At 42.8% G+C, this 16,274-nt stretch overlaps 1 protein-coding gene across 5 annotated transcripts in view; it reads right to left on the bottom strand.

Annotated features, from left to right (window-relative positions):
* Positions 1 to 16,274, bottom strand: part of Uggt2 (UDP-glucose glycoprotein glucosyltransferase 2) — a 128,926-nt gene that overhangs the window by 9,009 nt on the left and 103,643 nt on the right. For all 5 annotated transcript variants that reach the window (XR_003734424.2, XM_037208321.1, XM_037208320.1 and 2 more), the window contains 2 exons: positions 10,083 to 10,199; positions 7,140 to 7,263 (listed from right to left, as the gene is read on the bottom strand). Coding sequence is in view for 4 of the 5 variants with exons in the window: in XM_037208321.1 (XP_037064216.1) it covers positions 7,140 to 7,263; positions 10,083 to 10,199 (241 nt within the window). In the remaining variant the exon portion in view is untranslated. The remainder of the gene's footprint in view (positions 1 to 7,139; positions 7,264 to 10,082; positions 10,200 to 16,274) is intronic.

The following is a 16,274-nucleotide window of genomic DNA, read 5'->3' as shown; positions in this document are numbered from 1 at the left end:
TAATTTTCTTGATAGATACCACTTATCAAAGTTAAATCAAGATCAGATAAATAGACCTATAAACCCCAAGGAAATAGAAGTAGGCATTAAAAGTCTCCCAACCAAAAAAGCCCAAGTCCAGATGATTTTAGCACAGAATTCTACCAGACTTTCAAAGAATAAATAATGCCAACACTTCTCAAATTATTCCACAAAATAGAAACAGAAGGAACATTGCCCAATTCATTTTATGAGGCCACAGTTTCTCTGATACCCAAACCACACAAAGATTCAACAAAGAGAATTACAGACCAATTTCCTTTATGAACATAGGTGTAAAAACAAAATACCTGCAAAAAGATCATTCACCATGATCAAGTAGGCTTCATCCCCTAGATGCAGGGATGGTTCAACATATAAAAAAACTGTCAATGTAATCCACCATATAAACAAAGAAAAAAACCCACATAATCATGTTAGATGCTGGAAAAGCCTTTAACAAATTTCAACACCCAATCATAAAAGTATTGGAGAAGAAGCTTCTGTAAGGCAAATGACATGGTCAATAAGACAAAATGGCAGCCTACAGAATGGGAAAAGGTCTTCACCAACCCCACATCTGACAGAGGGCTGATCTCCAAAAATATATAAAGAACCCAAGAAACTAGACATCAAAAAACCAAATGATCCAATTTAAAAATTCGGTACCGATCTAAACAGAATTCTCAGCAGAAGAACTAGGGGGAGAGACAGAGAGGAAGAGCAATGAAAGACATTATTTAGTTAGGGGGAGCCATTGTGGAGTTAGGGAGAAACTTGGTGCTACGGAAATACCCAGGAATCCACAAGGATGACCCCAGCTAAGACTCCTAACAGTAGTGGACAGGTACCTGAACTGACCTTCCCCTGCAATCAGATTGGTGACTACCCTAACTGTCTATGATCATAGTCTTCATCCAGTAACTGATGGAAGCAGATGCAGAGATCCACAGCTAGGCACTGACCTGGAGTCCAGTTGAAGAGAGGGAGGAGGGATTGTATGAGTGGGAGAGGGGTCAAGATCATGATGGGGAAATGTACAGAGAAAGCTGATGTCAGCTAGTGGGAGCTCATGGACTCTGGACCGACAGCTGTGGAGCCTGCATGGTACCAAACAGGTCCCCTGAATGAGGGTGTCAGTTATGTGGCTTGGTCTGTTTGAGGGGACCCTGGCAGTGGGACCAGGATTTATCCCTGGTGCATGAGCTGGCTTTTTGGAGCCCATTACCTATGGTGAGACACCTTGCTCAGCCTCAATACTGGGGGGAGGGGCTTGCTCCTGCTTCAACTGGATGTGCTAGACTTTGTTGACTTCCTGCAGGAGGCCTTACCCTCTCTGAGGAGTGGTTGGAGGGGTGGGAGTGGGGGAGTGGGAGGAGGGGAGGCAGGGGGAACTGTGATTGGTATGTAAATGAATAAAATTTAAAAGAAAAAAAGAAAAGAAAAGTATTAGATTAGCGATACAAGGCACATACCTAAACATAATAAAGGCAATTTATAGCAAATCTATAGCTAACATCAAATTAAATGGATAAAAACTCAAGTCAATTACACTAAAATCAGGAACAAAACAAGGCTGCCCACTCTCTCCATATCTATTCAATATACTTACTACTTGAATTTCTAGCTAGAGCAGTAAGACAAGTGAAGGAGATCACAGGGATAAAATTGGAAAGGAAGAAACCAATGTATTGCTATTTGCAGATGATATGATAGTGCCTCCAAAAATAATACCAGGGAACTCAACTTATAAACAACTTCAGCAAAATGGCTGGATACAAGAGCAACTAAAAAAAAAAAAATCTTGGGGTAATTCTAACCAAGCAGGTGAAAGCTTGCATAAGAACTTCAAGTCTTTGAAGAAAGAAATTGAAGAAGATACCAGAAAGTGGAAAGATCTCCCAGGCTCATGGATTAGTAGGATTAACATAGTAAAAAGGCCAAACTACCAAAAGCAATCTACAGATTCAAAATCATCCCAATCAAAATTCCAACACAATCTTCACAGACCTTGAAAGGACAATACTCAACTTAATATGAAAAAACAAAAATCCCAGGATAGCTAAAACAATCATACAATAGAAGAACTTTTGGAGGTATCACCATCCCTGATTTCAAGCTGTATTACAGAGCTACAGTAATAAAAACCACATGTTATTGGCATAAAGACAGACACATTGGTCAACAGAATCAAATAAAAATCTGAACATAAATCCACACACCTATAGACATCTGATTTTTGATTAAGAAGCCAGAAATACACAATGGAAAAAAGAAAGCATCTTCAACAAATGATACTGGTCTAGCTGGATGTCGGCATGTAAAAGAATGCAAATAGATCTATATCTATCACCCTGCACAAAACTCAAGTCCAAGTGAATCAAAGACCTCAACATTAACCCAGATACACTGAACCTGATAGAAGAGAAAGTGGGAAATAATCTTCATCACATTGGCACAGGAGACAACTTCCTGAAAAGAACACCAACAGAGCAGGCCCTAAGAATGACAATTATGGGACCTCATCAAACTGAAAGCTTCTGTAAGGCAAAGGACACCATCAACAGGACAAAATGGCAGTCTATGGAATGGAAAGTATTTTCACCAACTCCACATCCAATAGAGTACTAGCATCCAAAATATACAATGAACTCAAGAAACCAGATAACAAACCAAATAATTCAATTAAAAACTGGGGTACAGATTTAAAAAGAGAATTTTCAACAGAGGAAACTTAAATGACCAAGAAACACTTAAAGAAATAAAGGTTCAATATCTCTAGCCATCAGAGAAATGAAAATCAAAACGACTCTTAAATTTTCTTTCACCTGTCAGAATGGCTAAGATCAATAACACAAGTGATAGCTCATGCTGGCAAGGAGGTGGAATAAGAACACTCCTCCATTGCTGGTGGGAATGCAAACTTGTACAGCCACTATGGAAATCAAAACGGCGGTTCCTTAGAAAACTGGGAATCCATCTACCTCAAGACCTGGCTAGACTCCTGGGTGTATACCCAAAGGATAGTCCATTATACTACAAGGACACTTGCTCAACTATATTCATAGCAGGTTTGTTCATAATAGCCAGAAACTGGAAATAACCTAGAATATCCAAAAGAATGAATAAAGAAAATGTGGTACATTTTCACACCACAGTATTACTCAGCTATTAAAAAAAAATGACATCGCTCATAGCCCAGGCTGGCTGACGACAGCCTCAGTCCTGCCTGAATCCTCACAGCCCAGGTGGATGGAAGACACCCATAGGCCAACTGTAGATGCCATTATGATGAGCAAATACATGGTGGAGAAATGGGGGAGGAAGCGAAGCGGACCTTTTCATGTGCTGTGGAAAGAGGCGGAACTGAAGCAAAGGCAGTGAGTGGAAACAGGCTGATACAGGTGCTACCCAGTGCCATAGTGACATCCAGGCCCCAAGCTGCAGCTAAGGGCCATGTATGGGTCCATGGCCCTACTGCAACCAGGGTCTGTGCTGATGTTCATTGCTCTGGCTACCACCAATGGCCATGGTGGATGCCTGAGGTCTGGACCTGGGCTGCCACCCATGGCCATATTGGTGTCCAAGGGCCATGTTGCCACTGAGGCCACGCTAATCTGAGTGGCCTGTGCTGCCACCTTGGGGCCATGGTGATATCTGCTGCCCAAGAGCTACAGCTGAGGGCCATGTCTTGGTCTGTGGTCCCACTGCAGCCAGGGTCTGTGTTAATCTCTGTAGCTGTTACCATCGAAGGGCATGTGGATGCCTGTGGTCTTGGCAGCCACACAGGGCTATGTTGGTGTCCGAGGGCCATGCTGCCACTGGGGCTATGGTGACATCTGGGCCTAGGCTTCCGCCAAGGACCATGTCAAGGTCCATAGTCCTCCTGTAGCCAGGGTCTGTCTGTGTTGAAGTCTGTGGCCTGTGTTGCCACCAAAAGGCCACATGGCTGCCACCTATGGCCATGTTGGTGTCTGGGGACTGTGCTGTTGCTGGGTCATGCTGATCTGAGTAGCCTGAGCTGCCACCCAGGGCCAAGGTGTCATTCAGGCCTGAGCTGCTGCATAGAGCCATATCTGGGTCTGTGGTCCTGCTGCAGTTAGGGTCTGTGTTGGTCTCCATGGTCCAAGTTACTACAGGGGGCCATGGGAACCAGGTGTGTTGGAATCTGAGGGCTGTGCTGAGCCAGCACTCCCCTTGGCTGGTCCTGGGAGAGCTGGCCACCACAGCAGGAGAGCTGGCCTTGCTCCTTGCTGGCCACCGCAGCAGGAGAACTAGCCCTGAACTTTGGAGAGAAGGCCCTATCACTCACCACAGGCATGGGAAAGCTCACCCAATTGCATGGGTGTAGAGCTGGCTCCCCCCTCACCTGGGACAAGCAGTCTCAGTTGCCCAGACTGACAAATCAGTTACCACCCAGACCTACATCCAGGGCTTTGAGTCGGCCCACCCCAGTATCTCCCCATCTATGAGCAGCAGAGTGAAGGGACTGGTCCTATGGAACCTAAGCACAGGGTCTCCATGACTCGGGCAACAGCAGGACATCTGAGAGGAGTTGTGGTGAGGGTCCTGTACTGATGGTGTGCCAGGGCCAGAGGCCTTGAACCAGCGTAACAACTCATAGCAACAAACAGTTGCAAGTAAGGCTGGGTGGACAAAAGGGTGTACTGTGTGACACACCGCAGCTCCCAATGCCATTAAGACAAATGAAGAGGTGATGGAAAGGCAGACAAGATGGAAGAGCGAAGTGGGTTCTTTTTTTGTTGTTTTTAATTAATATTTTAAAAATTTTCTTTTGGGGAGAAGCTATGGGGGTGAGGCGCAGATATGGAGGGACTGGGAAATGAGCAGGATTGGGGTGCAAGTGAAATTCCTAAAGAATCAATAAAAAAGGTTAAAAAATGACATCATGAAATCTGCAGGCAGATGGATGGAACTAAACAATCATCCTGAGTGAGGTAATCCAGATCCAGAAAGACAAACATGGTGTGTCCTCACTTGTAAGTGGATATTAGATGTTAAGTAAAGGACACCCGTGCTACAGTCCACAGACCAGAGAGGCTAAGTGATGAGGAGGGTTCAAGGGGGTGTGCATCAATCTCCTTGGGAAGGGGAAATAGAATAGATCTTGTGGGTAACTAGGGGTGGGCAGGGATAGGAACAGGAGGGATCAGGTGGGGGAGGCAGGAATGGAAGGAGAGAGTACTGGAATACAGGACATTTGGGGACAATGTGGAAACCCAGTGCAGTGGGAACTTCCTGAAATCTATGAGGATGACCCGAGTGAGGACCCCTAGTAGTGGAGGATATGGAGCCTGAACAGGCCATTTTCTGTCATCAGGCTAGGTTTCCAGTGGTGGGACTGGGACATCAACCCAACTACAAAACATCTGATGACCTGTCCTGTCTTCAAGATGTGCTGGGGCAATGATAGCACAGAACTTGTGGGAGTGGCCAACCAACGACTGGTCTAACTTGAGGCCCATGCAACAAGATAGAGCCCATGTCTGATACTGCCTAAATGGCCAGGAACCAGAAGCTGGACAGCCCACAGACCTAGGGTAGAACTAAACATGACTGGCAAAAATAAAACAAAAAGTCAATGAAATGATTCCTAATGATATTCTGCTATACTCATAAATCGTTGCCTAGCCCAATAATCACCAGAGAGGCTTCCTCTGGCAGCTGATGGGAACAGATGCAGAGACCTACTGCCAATCATTAGGCAGAGTTCAGAGAATGCCATGGAAGAAGGAGAAGAAGGATTGTAGGAGCCAGAGGAGTCAAGGACACTGGAAGAACACAGTCCACAGGATCAACTAAGCAGGGCTCCTGAGGGCTCACAGAGACTGAAGCAGCAATTACAGAGCTTGCATGGGTCAGAGCTAGGCCCTCTGCGTAGATGTTAAGTTTGTTTACGTTGGAGTTTTTGTGGGACTCCTAACAGTGGGAGTGGGGTCTGCCTCTATTTTGCCTAGAGGGACCCATTTCCTCCTACTGCGTTCCTTGTCCAGCCTTGATATGAGGGTTTGTGCCTAGTCTTTTTCTAACTTGTTAGGCCATGTTTGGTTGATATCCTGGGGAGGCCTGCTCAGTTTTGAAGGGAAATGGAGGAGGAGTGGATCTGGAGAAAGGGGAGGTAGGGGGCAAGAACTGAGAAGAGTGGTAAAGAGGGAAGGTTGTATTTGGGATGTATTGTATAAGAGAAGACTAAATAAAAATAATAAAAAAGTATTATAAACAACTATACAGCAAACATTGGGTATCTTGGATAAATTCCTAGGAAGACAAACATATTTGCTGAATGATTATGTTCAGTGAAGAAATGTCAAGATAATGGCAACTTTTAAAACATGAGAAATGAAGAAAATCAAATCAAAAACATTCAACTCATCACTAAAGATACTAGGACCAGGAACGAGGGAAGCCTGTTATGAACGGCAAGTCTCAAGGTAGGAGATGATGTTCTTTGGGAGCTTTTAGGGGCTTGCTTGGGCTTTCACATTTGGGAAATTCAGTACAATCTTAGAGATCAAAATTCCTCCATTTTTAACCTCTGTGTTTTAGTAAACATATGTTTCCTAAAATCATCTTATACTACTCATTTATATAAAGATTGGAATTAAAGCTATATTCTCTGTCTTAAATGTGCTTAAATGTTTAAGAGAAAGCTCCCAATAGATACAATTAATACACATTTTAATAAAAAATTTGTGAACTTAGCTTAAATAAGATGAAATTCTCTAAATTTTTTTCAAAATTTAAAATTTTGATTAGATTTACTATTTCATTTTTATGTATATTTTGCCTGCATATATAGGTATGTACACCATGCTTGGTGTTTATGAAGTTCAATGAAGGCATCAGATCCTCTGAACTGGAGTTACAGATGGTTGTGAACCACCATGTGGGTGCTGGGAAATGGACTGAGTTCTCTGCAAGAGCAGCCAGAACACTTACTTGCTGGGCCATCTCACTAGCCCCCAAAATGAAATTCTTAATCATATCATATACTTTCCTAATGAAATAGTAACAGTTCTTTCATGACTTCACTAAGAGTCTTTAACTTATCCTGATCTTATTAACACAACACACAGCTCACATGTAGGGCGATCACTTACTTGCATTTTTCTTATTTTCAAGATGATCTAATAATTTTCGTATTTCTGTATCATATTCGACCCATTCTGGGACAATCCTTGCTGCAGCTTCTAGTTTGGGTTCTTTTGTTTTGGGATTATTGCACTGAAAGTTCAAACAAAATTTGTTAGTAAAACAGAACAAAATGACCACATTTCAGGAAAAATAAAGGAAATACTTGAGACCCTTAGTATGTTTCCAGGGCTGATGTAATATGATACAAATTATGAAAAGCATAGCCCCACTGTTCATTGAGTGACTAGACATTAGCAAGACTGGAGGACACTGGACCTGCCCTGCCCACTCCTTTACAGTCAACAGCCTGTGAAACCCAGGACTCGAATACAAATTTAATTACTGGTCAGAAGTTTGAGAAGTGAGCACACCAGGAAACTTTCTGGTGAAAGAACAAAGACTCGCCCTTCTCTGGCATGCATCATATCACTGCATCCTCTTCTGCTCTAACAGACCTGCACAGAACAAAAGGTCTAAAATTGTCTACAGAGTATAAAAATGTGCAGAACATGCTCAGTATGCGGACTGGGGCAGTAGCTTCTCTGGCAATAATCTACTCTTGCCTCATGAAGATGTACCGCTCTGCTTTACTCTGCAATCACACACATCACCTATACTGCACTGTGAGTCTTGTCTGAATCCTTTCAGTAGGGACTGCAATGACTGGGAGACAAGGTAACTCTGGGCTCAGATGTCAGGGACACAACCATGTGCTTAAAGTATTACAACTTTAATACAGAGGAGAACAGGAACTAGAAACTGGCGAGACAGGCCCAAAGCAGCAGTTCAGAGAATGCCCTTGCTGGAGGCCAGGGATGCCAGACAGAGTTCTGGCTCCGTGTTATCTCTCACCCTTGCCTGGGAGCTCTAAGTGAGGATGTGACAGAAACTGAGAGGAGGCAGGGGACCCCTTGTGGTTGGTTCAACCTGCATACCAGGACATGGCCCTCTCCATGACCCATTCAAGTTTTCTAAGGTGCCTCCTCTACAGAGGAGCTTTACTCTCTGTTAAGCTGCTGTAGTAGTCTGAATGAAAATGGCCCCCGTAGGTTCATATATCCCAATGCTTGGTTCCTAGTCTGTGGAACCATTTGGAAAGCTTAGGTATGGCCTTGTTGGAGGAGGTGTGTCACTGGGGGTGTGCATTCCAGTTTCAGAAGCCCACGTCATTTCCAGTTCGCTCCCTCTGCCTCGTGCCTGTGCACTGGAGTGAGCTCTCAGCTACTGCTTCAATGCCATGCTTGGCTGACTGCAGCCACACTCCCTTCCATGATGATCACGGACTCTAACCCTCCAGAACTGTAAGCCTTCAGTAAGTATTTTCCTCAGTAAATTACTGTGGTAGTTTGAATGTAACTGGCCCCCATAATCCTGAAAGAGTGGCAGTATAAGGTGTGGCCTTGTTGGAAGATGTGTCACAGTGGGGGTGGGCTTCAAGATCTCTTTTACTCAAGCTTCACTCAATGTGGCACAGTCCACTTCCTGTTGCCTGCAAGAAGTAGGGCTCTCAGCTACTTCTCCAGCACCATTTCTGCCTGCATACTGCCTTGTCCCACCATGATGATAGTGAACTGAACCTCTGAACTGTAAGTGAGCTACCCCAATTAAATATTTTCCTTTATAAGAGTTGCTATGGTCATGGTCTCCCTTCACAGCAATAGAAACCCTAAGACAGTTACCTTGGTCATGATATCTTATCACAGCAACTGAAAATAAATAAGACAGAAGTTGGTATGAGGGAGTGGGTTATTCCTCTGACAGGCCTAACCCATACATTTTTTGGAGGAAGTGTTAACACACTTTGGCACTTTGGACTAGAAAAGTGGTTGAACACCGTGAGTGTGACTTACTGGGCTATCCTGGGGGGATCTTGGAAGACAGTAGTGCTGATGGTACATGGGCTGTGTGGGACCAGCTTAAGAGCTTTCAGAAAGGAACAGCATTAGCACCTGGGCTAGAGACCACTGTGATATTTTGACAAAAATGTAGATTATTTCTGCCCTGTCTTAACCACTTAACCACCTCTCTCACCCCACGTTGATTAATTTTTAAGTGTTTGAGGGAAAGCTCAAATTCATGCCACCCTCCTTTCTCTGTGTGCAGCTACTGCTAGGAGAAAGGCCATGCATCTAAAACTGAAGACCCTTACACATGGACATAGACACATCACCAACTTCTACCATGAAGGAGGACTTCAGAATTCAGGCTGTGTTCCCACACTCCTGTTTACCTTCCTCTGTACTAGACTATTTAGTAGAGGGGTAGCAGAAACATTTTTCTTCTTCCTTCAGTTTTGATGGATTTGGTCTTCTGGCTTGGCAGCTGTGGTCTTTCAGAGTTTGAAATACATTGTTCTAAGCCTTCATGGTTTTTAAAGTATTTGCTGAGAAATTTTCTTTTATTCTGATGGGTCTGCCTTTATATTTTGCAGCTTTCCATGTACTTCATTATGAATATGTAGGGTTTTTAACTATAATATACTATGGAGAAGTTCTCCTTTGGTCTTGTCTATTTGGTATTCTAAATGCCTCCTGAACTGGACAGACATCTCTATCTCTAGTTTACTAATTGATTGAAAACGTTTTCTTTGTCATTAGCACATAGTTCTCTCCTTCTGTGCTCTTTGCATTGTGTCCCTAGGTCTCATATGTTCCATTTGCACTCTCTGTTGAACTTCGCCATGGGTTATCTTTATTTCTTTCTTTACAAATCAGCAAAGCTGAGGGGAGTCTTGGGGACCTCTGCACACAGCTTTTTACTTAATTCCTAAGAGACTAAACAAAAGAACAAGTGCAGGAATAATATGTGTGTGCCATTTCATTTGTAAAACAACATATTTAAATTTGAACACTTTTGTATATGCTTATATACATGAATATACATGAATAAATGAAAATACAGACACTCACCAGATCAATTGTTTTGGCTCTTTGTTTAGATTCATCATCACACCAGGTTTCACACCACAGCCAGTCTTGAGGAAGAGACTTAATGGCAACTTGATAAATCATATTGTTGGGAAGATCCTATCGAAAAAAATTAATATGCAAGAGACTGAATCAAGTTGTCATTTAGACTTGAAATATATCATAAAAATTCAACAAATTTGAAATATCTCCGTATGTTAAGCTTGGCTTGCTTAATTGCAGCAGAATAATCCTTTTGTACATTGTGAAGATTTGTTGCTGTGATTGGTTTAATAAGGAAGATGACTGGCCAATAGCTGAACAGGATAGAGTTAATCAGGAGAGCCAAACTGAGAATGATAGGAAGAAGAAGGGTGGAGCCATTTGGTCAGAGAAACTGCCCTTGCCTCAATTGCTGACAGTATACTGTCCAAACTGAACCAGCAGTATAAAAAAAAAAAGCAACCGCCAAACTTTGACAAAACAAGGTAGGTCAGTCCTTCAAAATTCCCTGCTTCTCAGAAATGTCTGTCAGATATACTCGGCCTGCAGGTTGCCCCAACATTTTAGAAGAACTTTGGGTGACTGACCAGGCAGCCAAATGTCCCTGTCATTAGGTAACATTTCACCCTTCTGGGTCTTTGATGGAGTCAAAGACTAAATATTTAAACTTAGAGTTTTCCTTAGTTATGATTTTTTTTTTTTTTGGTTTTTTTTTCGAGACAGGGTTTCTCTGTGTAGCTTTGCGCCTTTCCTGGAGCTCACTTGGTAGCCCAGGCTGGCCTCGAACTCACAGAGATCCGCCTGGCTCTGCCTCCCGAGTGCTGGGATTAAAGGCGTGCGCCACCACCGCCCGGCTTCCTTAGTTATGATAAGAAGTAAATTAGGTACCAAACTTCAAACTCACAAAGTTAAGATAGATAATAGAGTATTTTCTCTATTTTTTTTTCAAAATGCAAGTGGACTGGATGTTGTTTTCTCCCCCACCCCTTTTTAATTAAGACAGTTTTTATTCATTGCACACACCAACCACAGAAGATCCCCTCCTTTATCCCTCTCCTCCTACCCCACTAGCCTTCCTCCCAGCCCACCTCCCATCCCCTCCACCACAAGGTAAGGCCTCCCATGGGGAGTCAGCAAAGCCCAGCACATTCAGCTGAGGCAGGTCCAAGCTCTTTCCCCTGCATTAAGGTTGTGCAAGGTGTCCCACCATAGGCAATGGGCTCCAAAAAGCTAGTTCATGCACCCAGGGATGGATCCTATTCTCACTGCCAGGGGCCTTTCAAACAGATCAAGCTACACAACTGTCTCACCCAATGCAGAGGACCCATTCCAGTCCCATGTAGGCTCCACACTGTCAGTACAAAGTTCATGAGTTCCGACTAGTTTGGTTTGGTTGTATCTGTAAGTTTCCCCATCATGGTCTTGATGCCCCTTGCTCATAGACTCCCTCTTCTCTCTCTCTGACTGGACTTCAGAGCTTGGCCTAGTACTTGGCCATGGCTCTCTGCATCTGTTTCTATCAGTTACTGGATGAAGGCTCTATGATGACAGGGCATTCACCAATCTGATCACTTGGGTAGGCCAGCTCAGGCACCCCTCTACCACTGTTAGTAGTCTAAGCTGGGGTCATCCCTATGGATTCCTGGGAACTTCTCTTGTACTAGGTTTCTCCCTATCCCCATGATGTCTCCCTTTATCAAGATATCTCCATCATTGCTCTCCCACTCTGCCCCTGTTCTAGCCCCATCATCCTACTCCTTCATTCTCCCATCCCCCCACCCCTACCCTCTTTTCCCGCCCCTTCACCCCCAGTTTACTCAGGAGATCTCATCTATTTCCCCTCCCCTGGGCTATCCATGCGTCCCTCCTAAGGTTCTCCTTGTTTACCTAGCTTCTCTAGAGATGTGGGTTGTAGTATGGTTATCCTTTGCTTTACTTCTAGAATCTAGAATGTACTGATGAGTATATACCATGTTTGTCTTTCTGAGTCTGGGTTGCCTCACTCAGGAAGATACTTTCTAGTTCCATCCATTTGCCTGTAAATTTCATGATGTCATTTTTTTTTTTTAACTGCTGAGGAATGTGCCACATTTTCTTTATCCATTCTTTGGTTGAGGGGCATCTAGGTTGTTTCCAGGTCCTGGCTATTACCAACAATGCTGCTATGAACATAGTTGAGCAAGTTTCCTTGTGGTATGATTGAGCATACTTTGGGTATATGCCTAAGAGTGGTTTCATTGGGTCTTGAGGTAGGTTGATCCCCAATTTTCTGAGAAACCACCATACTAATTTCCAAAGTGGCTATACAAGTTTGCACTCCCACTAGCAGTGGAGGATTGTTCCCCTTGCTCCACATCCTCTCCAATATAAGCTGTCATCAGTGTTTTTGATCTTAGCGATTCTGACAGGTGTAAGATGGCATCTCAGAATCATTTTGATTTGCATTTCTCTGGTGACTAAGGATGTTGAACAGCCATTTGAGATTCTTCTGTTGAGAATTCTGTTTAGCTCTGTAGCCCACTTTTTAATTGGATTGTTTGGTATTTTGATGTCTAGTTTGAGTTGTTTATGTATTTTGGAAATCAGCCTTCTGTCAGATGTGGGGTTGGTGAAGATCTTTTCCCATTCTGTAGGCTGTCATTTTGTCTTACTGACCATGTCCTTTGCCTTACAGAAGCTTCTCAGTTTCAAGAGGTTCCATTTATTGATTTTTGCTCTCAGTGTCTGTGCTACTGGTGTTATATTTAAGAAGTGGTCTCCGGTGCCAATGCGTTCAAGGGTGCTTCCTACTTTCTTTTCTATTAAGTTTAGTATAACTGGATTTATGTTCAGGTCTTTGATCCACTTGGACTTAAGTTTTGTGCATGGTAATAGATACGGATCTATTTACAATCTTCTACATGTTGACATCCAGTTATGTCAGCACCATTTGTTGAAGATGCTTTCTTTTTTTCATTGTATGGTCTTGTTTTTTTTGTTTTTTTGTCAAAAATCAGGTATTCACAGGTGTGCTGATTAATGTCAGGGTCTTCAATTTGATTCCATTGGTCCACATGTCAGTTTTTATGCCAGTACCAAGCTGTTTTTATTACTATAGCTCTATAGTAGAGCTTGAAGTCCGGGATGGTGATGTCTCCAGAGGTTGCTTTATTGTACAGGATTGTTTTGGCTATCCTGGGTTTTTTGTTTTTCCATAAGAAGTTGATTATTATTCTTTCGAGGTCTGTGAAGAATTCTGTTGGGATTTTGATGGGGAGTACATTGAATCTGTACATTGCTTTTAGTAAGACTGCCATTTTTATTATGTTGATTTTACCTATCCATGAGCATGGGAGATCTTTCCATTTTTTAATATCTCCTTCAATTTCTTTCTTCAAAGACCAGCTTGCTTCTTAAGTCCATTTGACTGGAAAGTCTTTTCCCAGCCTTATACTCTGAGGTAGTATCTGTTTTGAGGTGTGTTTCTTGTATGCAGCAGAAGGATGGATCCTGTTTTCATACCCATTCTGTTAGCCTGTTGTTTGAATCTTAGATGGTTTTATAATAAAAAAAAATCCCAGTACAGATATTAGGATAAAAGCTGAAAGATCAGAGAAGTCACAGCCACCATCTATTATCTCACCAACTCCATGAATCCTCTGACTGAAATCCTGAGTCTTCCCCTGAAAGGTTCTCAGCTGAACGGCCTTAGTTCCTGTTTCCTCATGCCTTTTATACCTTTCTCTGCCCTGCCATCACTTCCCCTCCTGGGATTAAAGGCATGTGTTCTTCCCAGTACTGGGATTAAAGGTGAGCACCACCACTGCTTGGCTCTGTTTCCAGTGTGGCCTTGAACTCACATAGATCCAGACAGATCTCTGCCTCCCAAGTGATAAGATTAAGGGTGTGTGCCACCACTGTCTAGCCTCTATATCTAATTTTAGTGGCTGGCTCTGTTCTCTGATCCTCATGGAAGTTTATTAGGGTACATAATATATCACCACATTATCCTGTATCTTTTTATAGGCGATTTGAGTCCCTTGATATTAAGGGATATCAATGACCAAGGATTGTTGATTCCTGTTATCTTTTGGTGGTAGTGTGTGTGTATTTCCCTTCTTTGGGATTTGCTGCTGTGGAGTTATCTAACTTCCTTAGTTTGGAGTTTTCCTTCTAGTGCTTTCTGTAGGGCTGTATTTGTAGATAGGTATTGTTTACATCTGGTTTTGTCTTGGAATATTTTATGCACTTGTCTATAGTGATCGAAAGTTTTGCTGGGTATAGTAGTCTGAGCTGGCATCCATGGTCTCTTAGTGTCTGCATTATGTCTGTCTAGGGCCTTCTGGCTCCATTGAGAAGTTGAGTGTTATTCTGATGTGTCTGCCTTCATAAGTGACTTGGCCTTTTTCCTTTGCTGCTCTTAATATTCTTTTTTTTTTTTTTTGGTTTTTTGAGACAGGGTTTCTCTGTGTAGCTTTGTGCCTTTCCTGGAACAACTCGCTTTGGAGACCAGGCTGGCCTCGAACTCACAGACATCTGCCTGGCTCTGCCTCCTGAGTGCTGGGATTAAAGGCGTGCGTCACTACCGCCCAGCAATGTTCTATCTTTATTCTGTATGTTTAGTTGTTTATTATGTGGTGAGGGGACTTTTTGGGGCAGTCTAGTCTATTTGGTGTTCTATAAGCTGCTTGTATCTTCATAGATATTTCCTTAAGTTAGGAAAATTTTCTATTTGTTGAATATATTTTCTGTGCTTTTGAGTTGGTATTCTTCTCTTTCTTCTATCCCTATAATTCTTAGGTTTGGGCTTTTCATGGTGTCCCAGATTTCTTGGACTTTTTATGTTATGACTTTTTTGATTTTAGTGTTATCTTTGACTGACAAATCTATTTCCTCTATTGTATCCTTCATGCCAGAGATCCTCTCTTCCATCTCTTGTATTACATTGGTTATGCTTGCATCTGTAGTTCCCATTCGTTTACTCAGATTTTCTATTTCCAGCATTCCCTCTGCTTTTGTTTTCTTCATTGTTTCTATTTCAATTTTCAGGTTTTGCTCTGTTTCCTTCACCTGTTTAATTGCCTTTTCTTGGTTTTCTTGGCTTTAAGAGATTTATTGATTTCTTCCAATTTTTTGTTTGTCTTTTCTTCAATTTCTTTAAGGGAATTTTTCATTTCATCTTTAAAGGCCTCTATCATCTTCATAAAGTTATTTTTAAAGTCGTTTTCTTCTGTTCTACAATGTGATGTTCAGGTTTTGCTGTTGTAGAACCACTAGGTTCTAGTGGTGTCATATTGCTCTTTATGTTCTTCTTTGTATTTCTGCACTGATGTCTACCCATCTCTTCCTCCAGTAGGTGCAAGAGGTGTCTATGTCTGAGGGAGTTGCTCTTGGTCCACTTGGTGCTGGCTGTGTCTGTGTCTCGGGGGGCTATTCTTGGTTCAATAGGAGCTCTTGGTCCAATCAGAGCTGGTGGATTCTGTGTCTCAGGGAGATGGTGAGGTCAAAGGGGGCTGGGAGGGTTTGGGGCAGAAAGTAGGTCTTGTATATTGCAGGGTCTGGTCAGATGGGGGGTACTGGTAGGGATGACTGCCCACAGGACAGGATGGCTGCTGGCCTGCACCTGGGACAGTGATAGGTGCGGATAGGGGGCATGGGTTTTGCCCCTAGGGCCTGGGTTCTAGAGACAGGATTCTTGGTCTGGGAGAGGAGACACTCACCTCTTGGTACAATCAGAGCTGGCAGATTCTGTGTCTGGACTGGATATTGTAACTGTAATTCTTACACAATAACTGTTTTTGTTATATATAGTTTTACTATGTTAAAGTTATAATCTTTTTTAAGTAGACAAAAAGGGGGAAATGTTATGGAATAATCCTTTTGTACACCATGAAAATGTGTCTTTACCAAGGTACCTTCTGATTGGTTTAATTCAAGAGCTGACTGGCCAGTAGCTAGGCAGGAGGTATAGGCAGGACAGCAAGACATAGAGGATGCTGGGAAGAAGAGTGTAGTCGGGAGAGTTGAGAGCAGATGCAGAGAGAAGATTAATGTGCCACGTTAAAGGAAGGTACCACCTCATGGCAGAGGGTAATACGAAATATGGGTTAATTTAAAATGTAAGAGTCAGCTGGTGACAAGCCTAAGCTGTCAACTGAGCATTTATAATTAATAAAAAGACTCAGTCTGATTATTTGGGAGTGGCTGCTGGGA

Source organism: Peromyscus leucopus, chromosome 9, assembly GCF_004664715.2.
Source record: "Peromyscus leucopus breed LL Stock chromosome 9, UCI_PerLeu_2.1, whole genome shotgun sequence".
NCBI lineage: Eukaryota > Metazoa > Chordata > Mammalia > Rodentia > Cricetidae > Peromyscus > Peromyscus leucopus.
The sequence above is the reverse complement of the archived record's forward strand: the minus strand, read 5'-3'. Positions and strand labels throughout refer to the sequence as shown.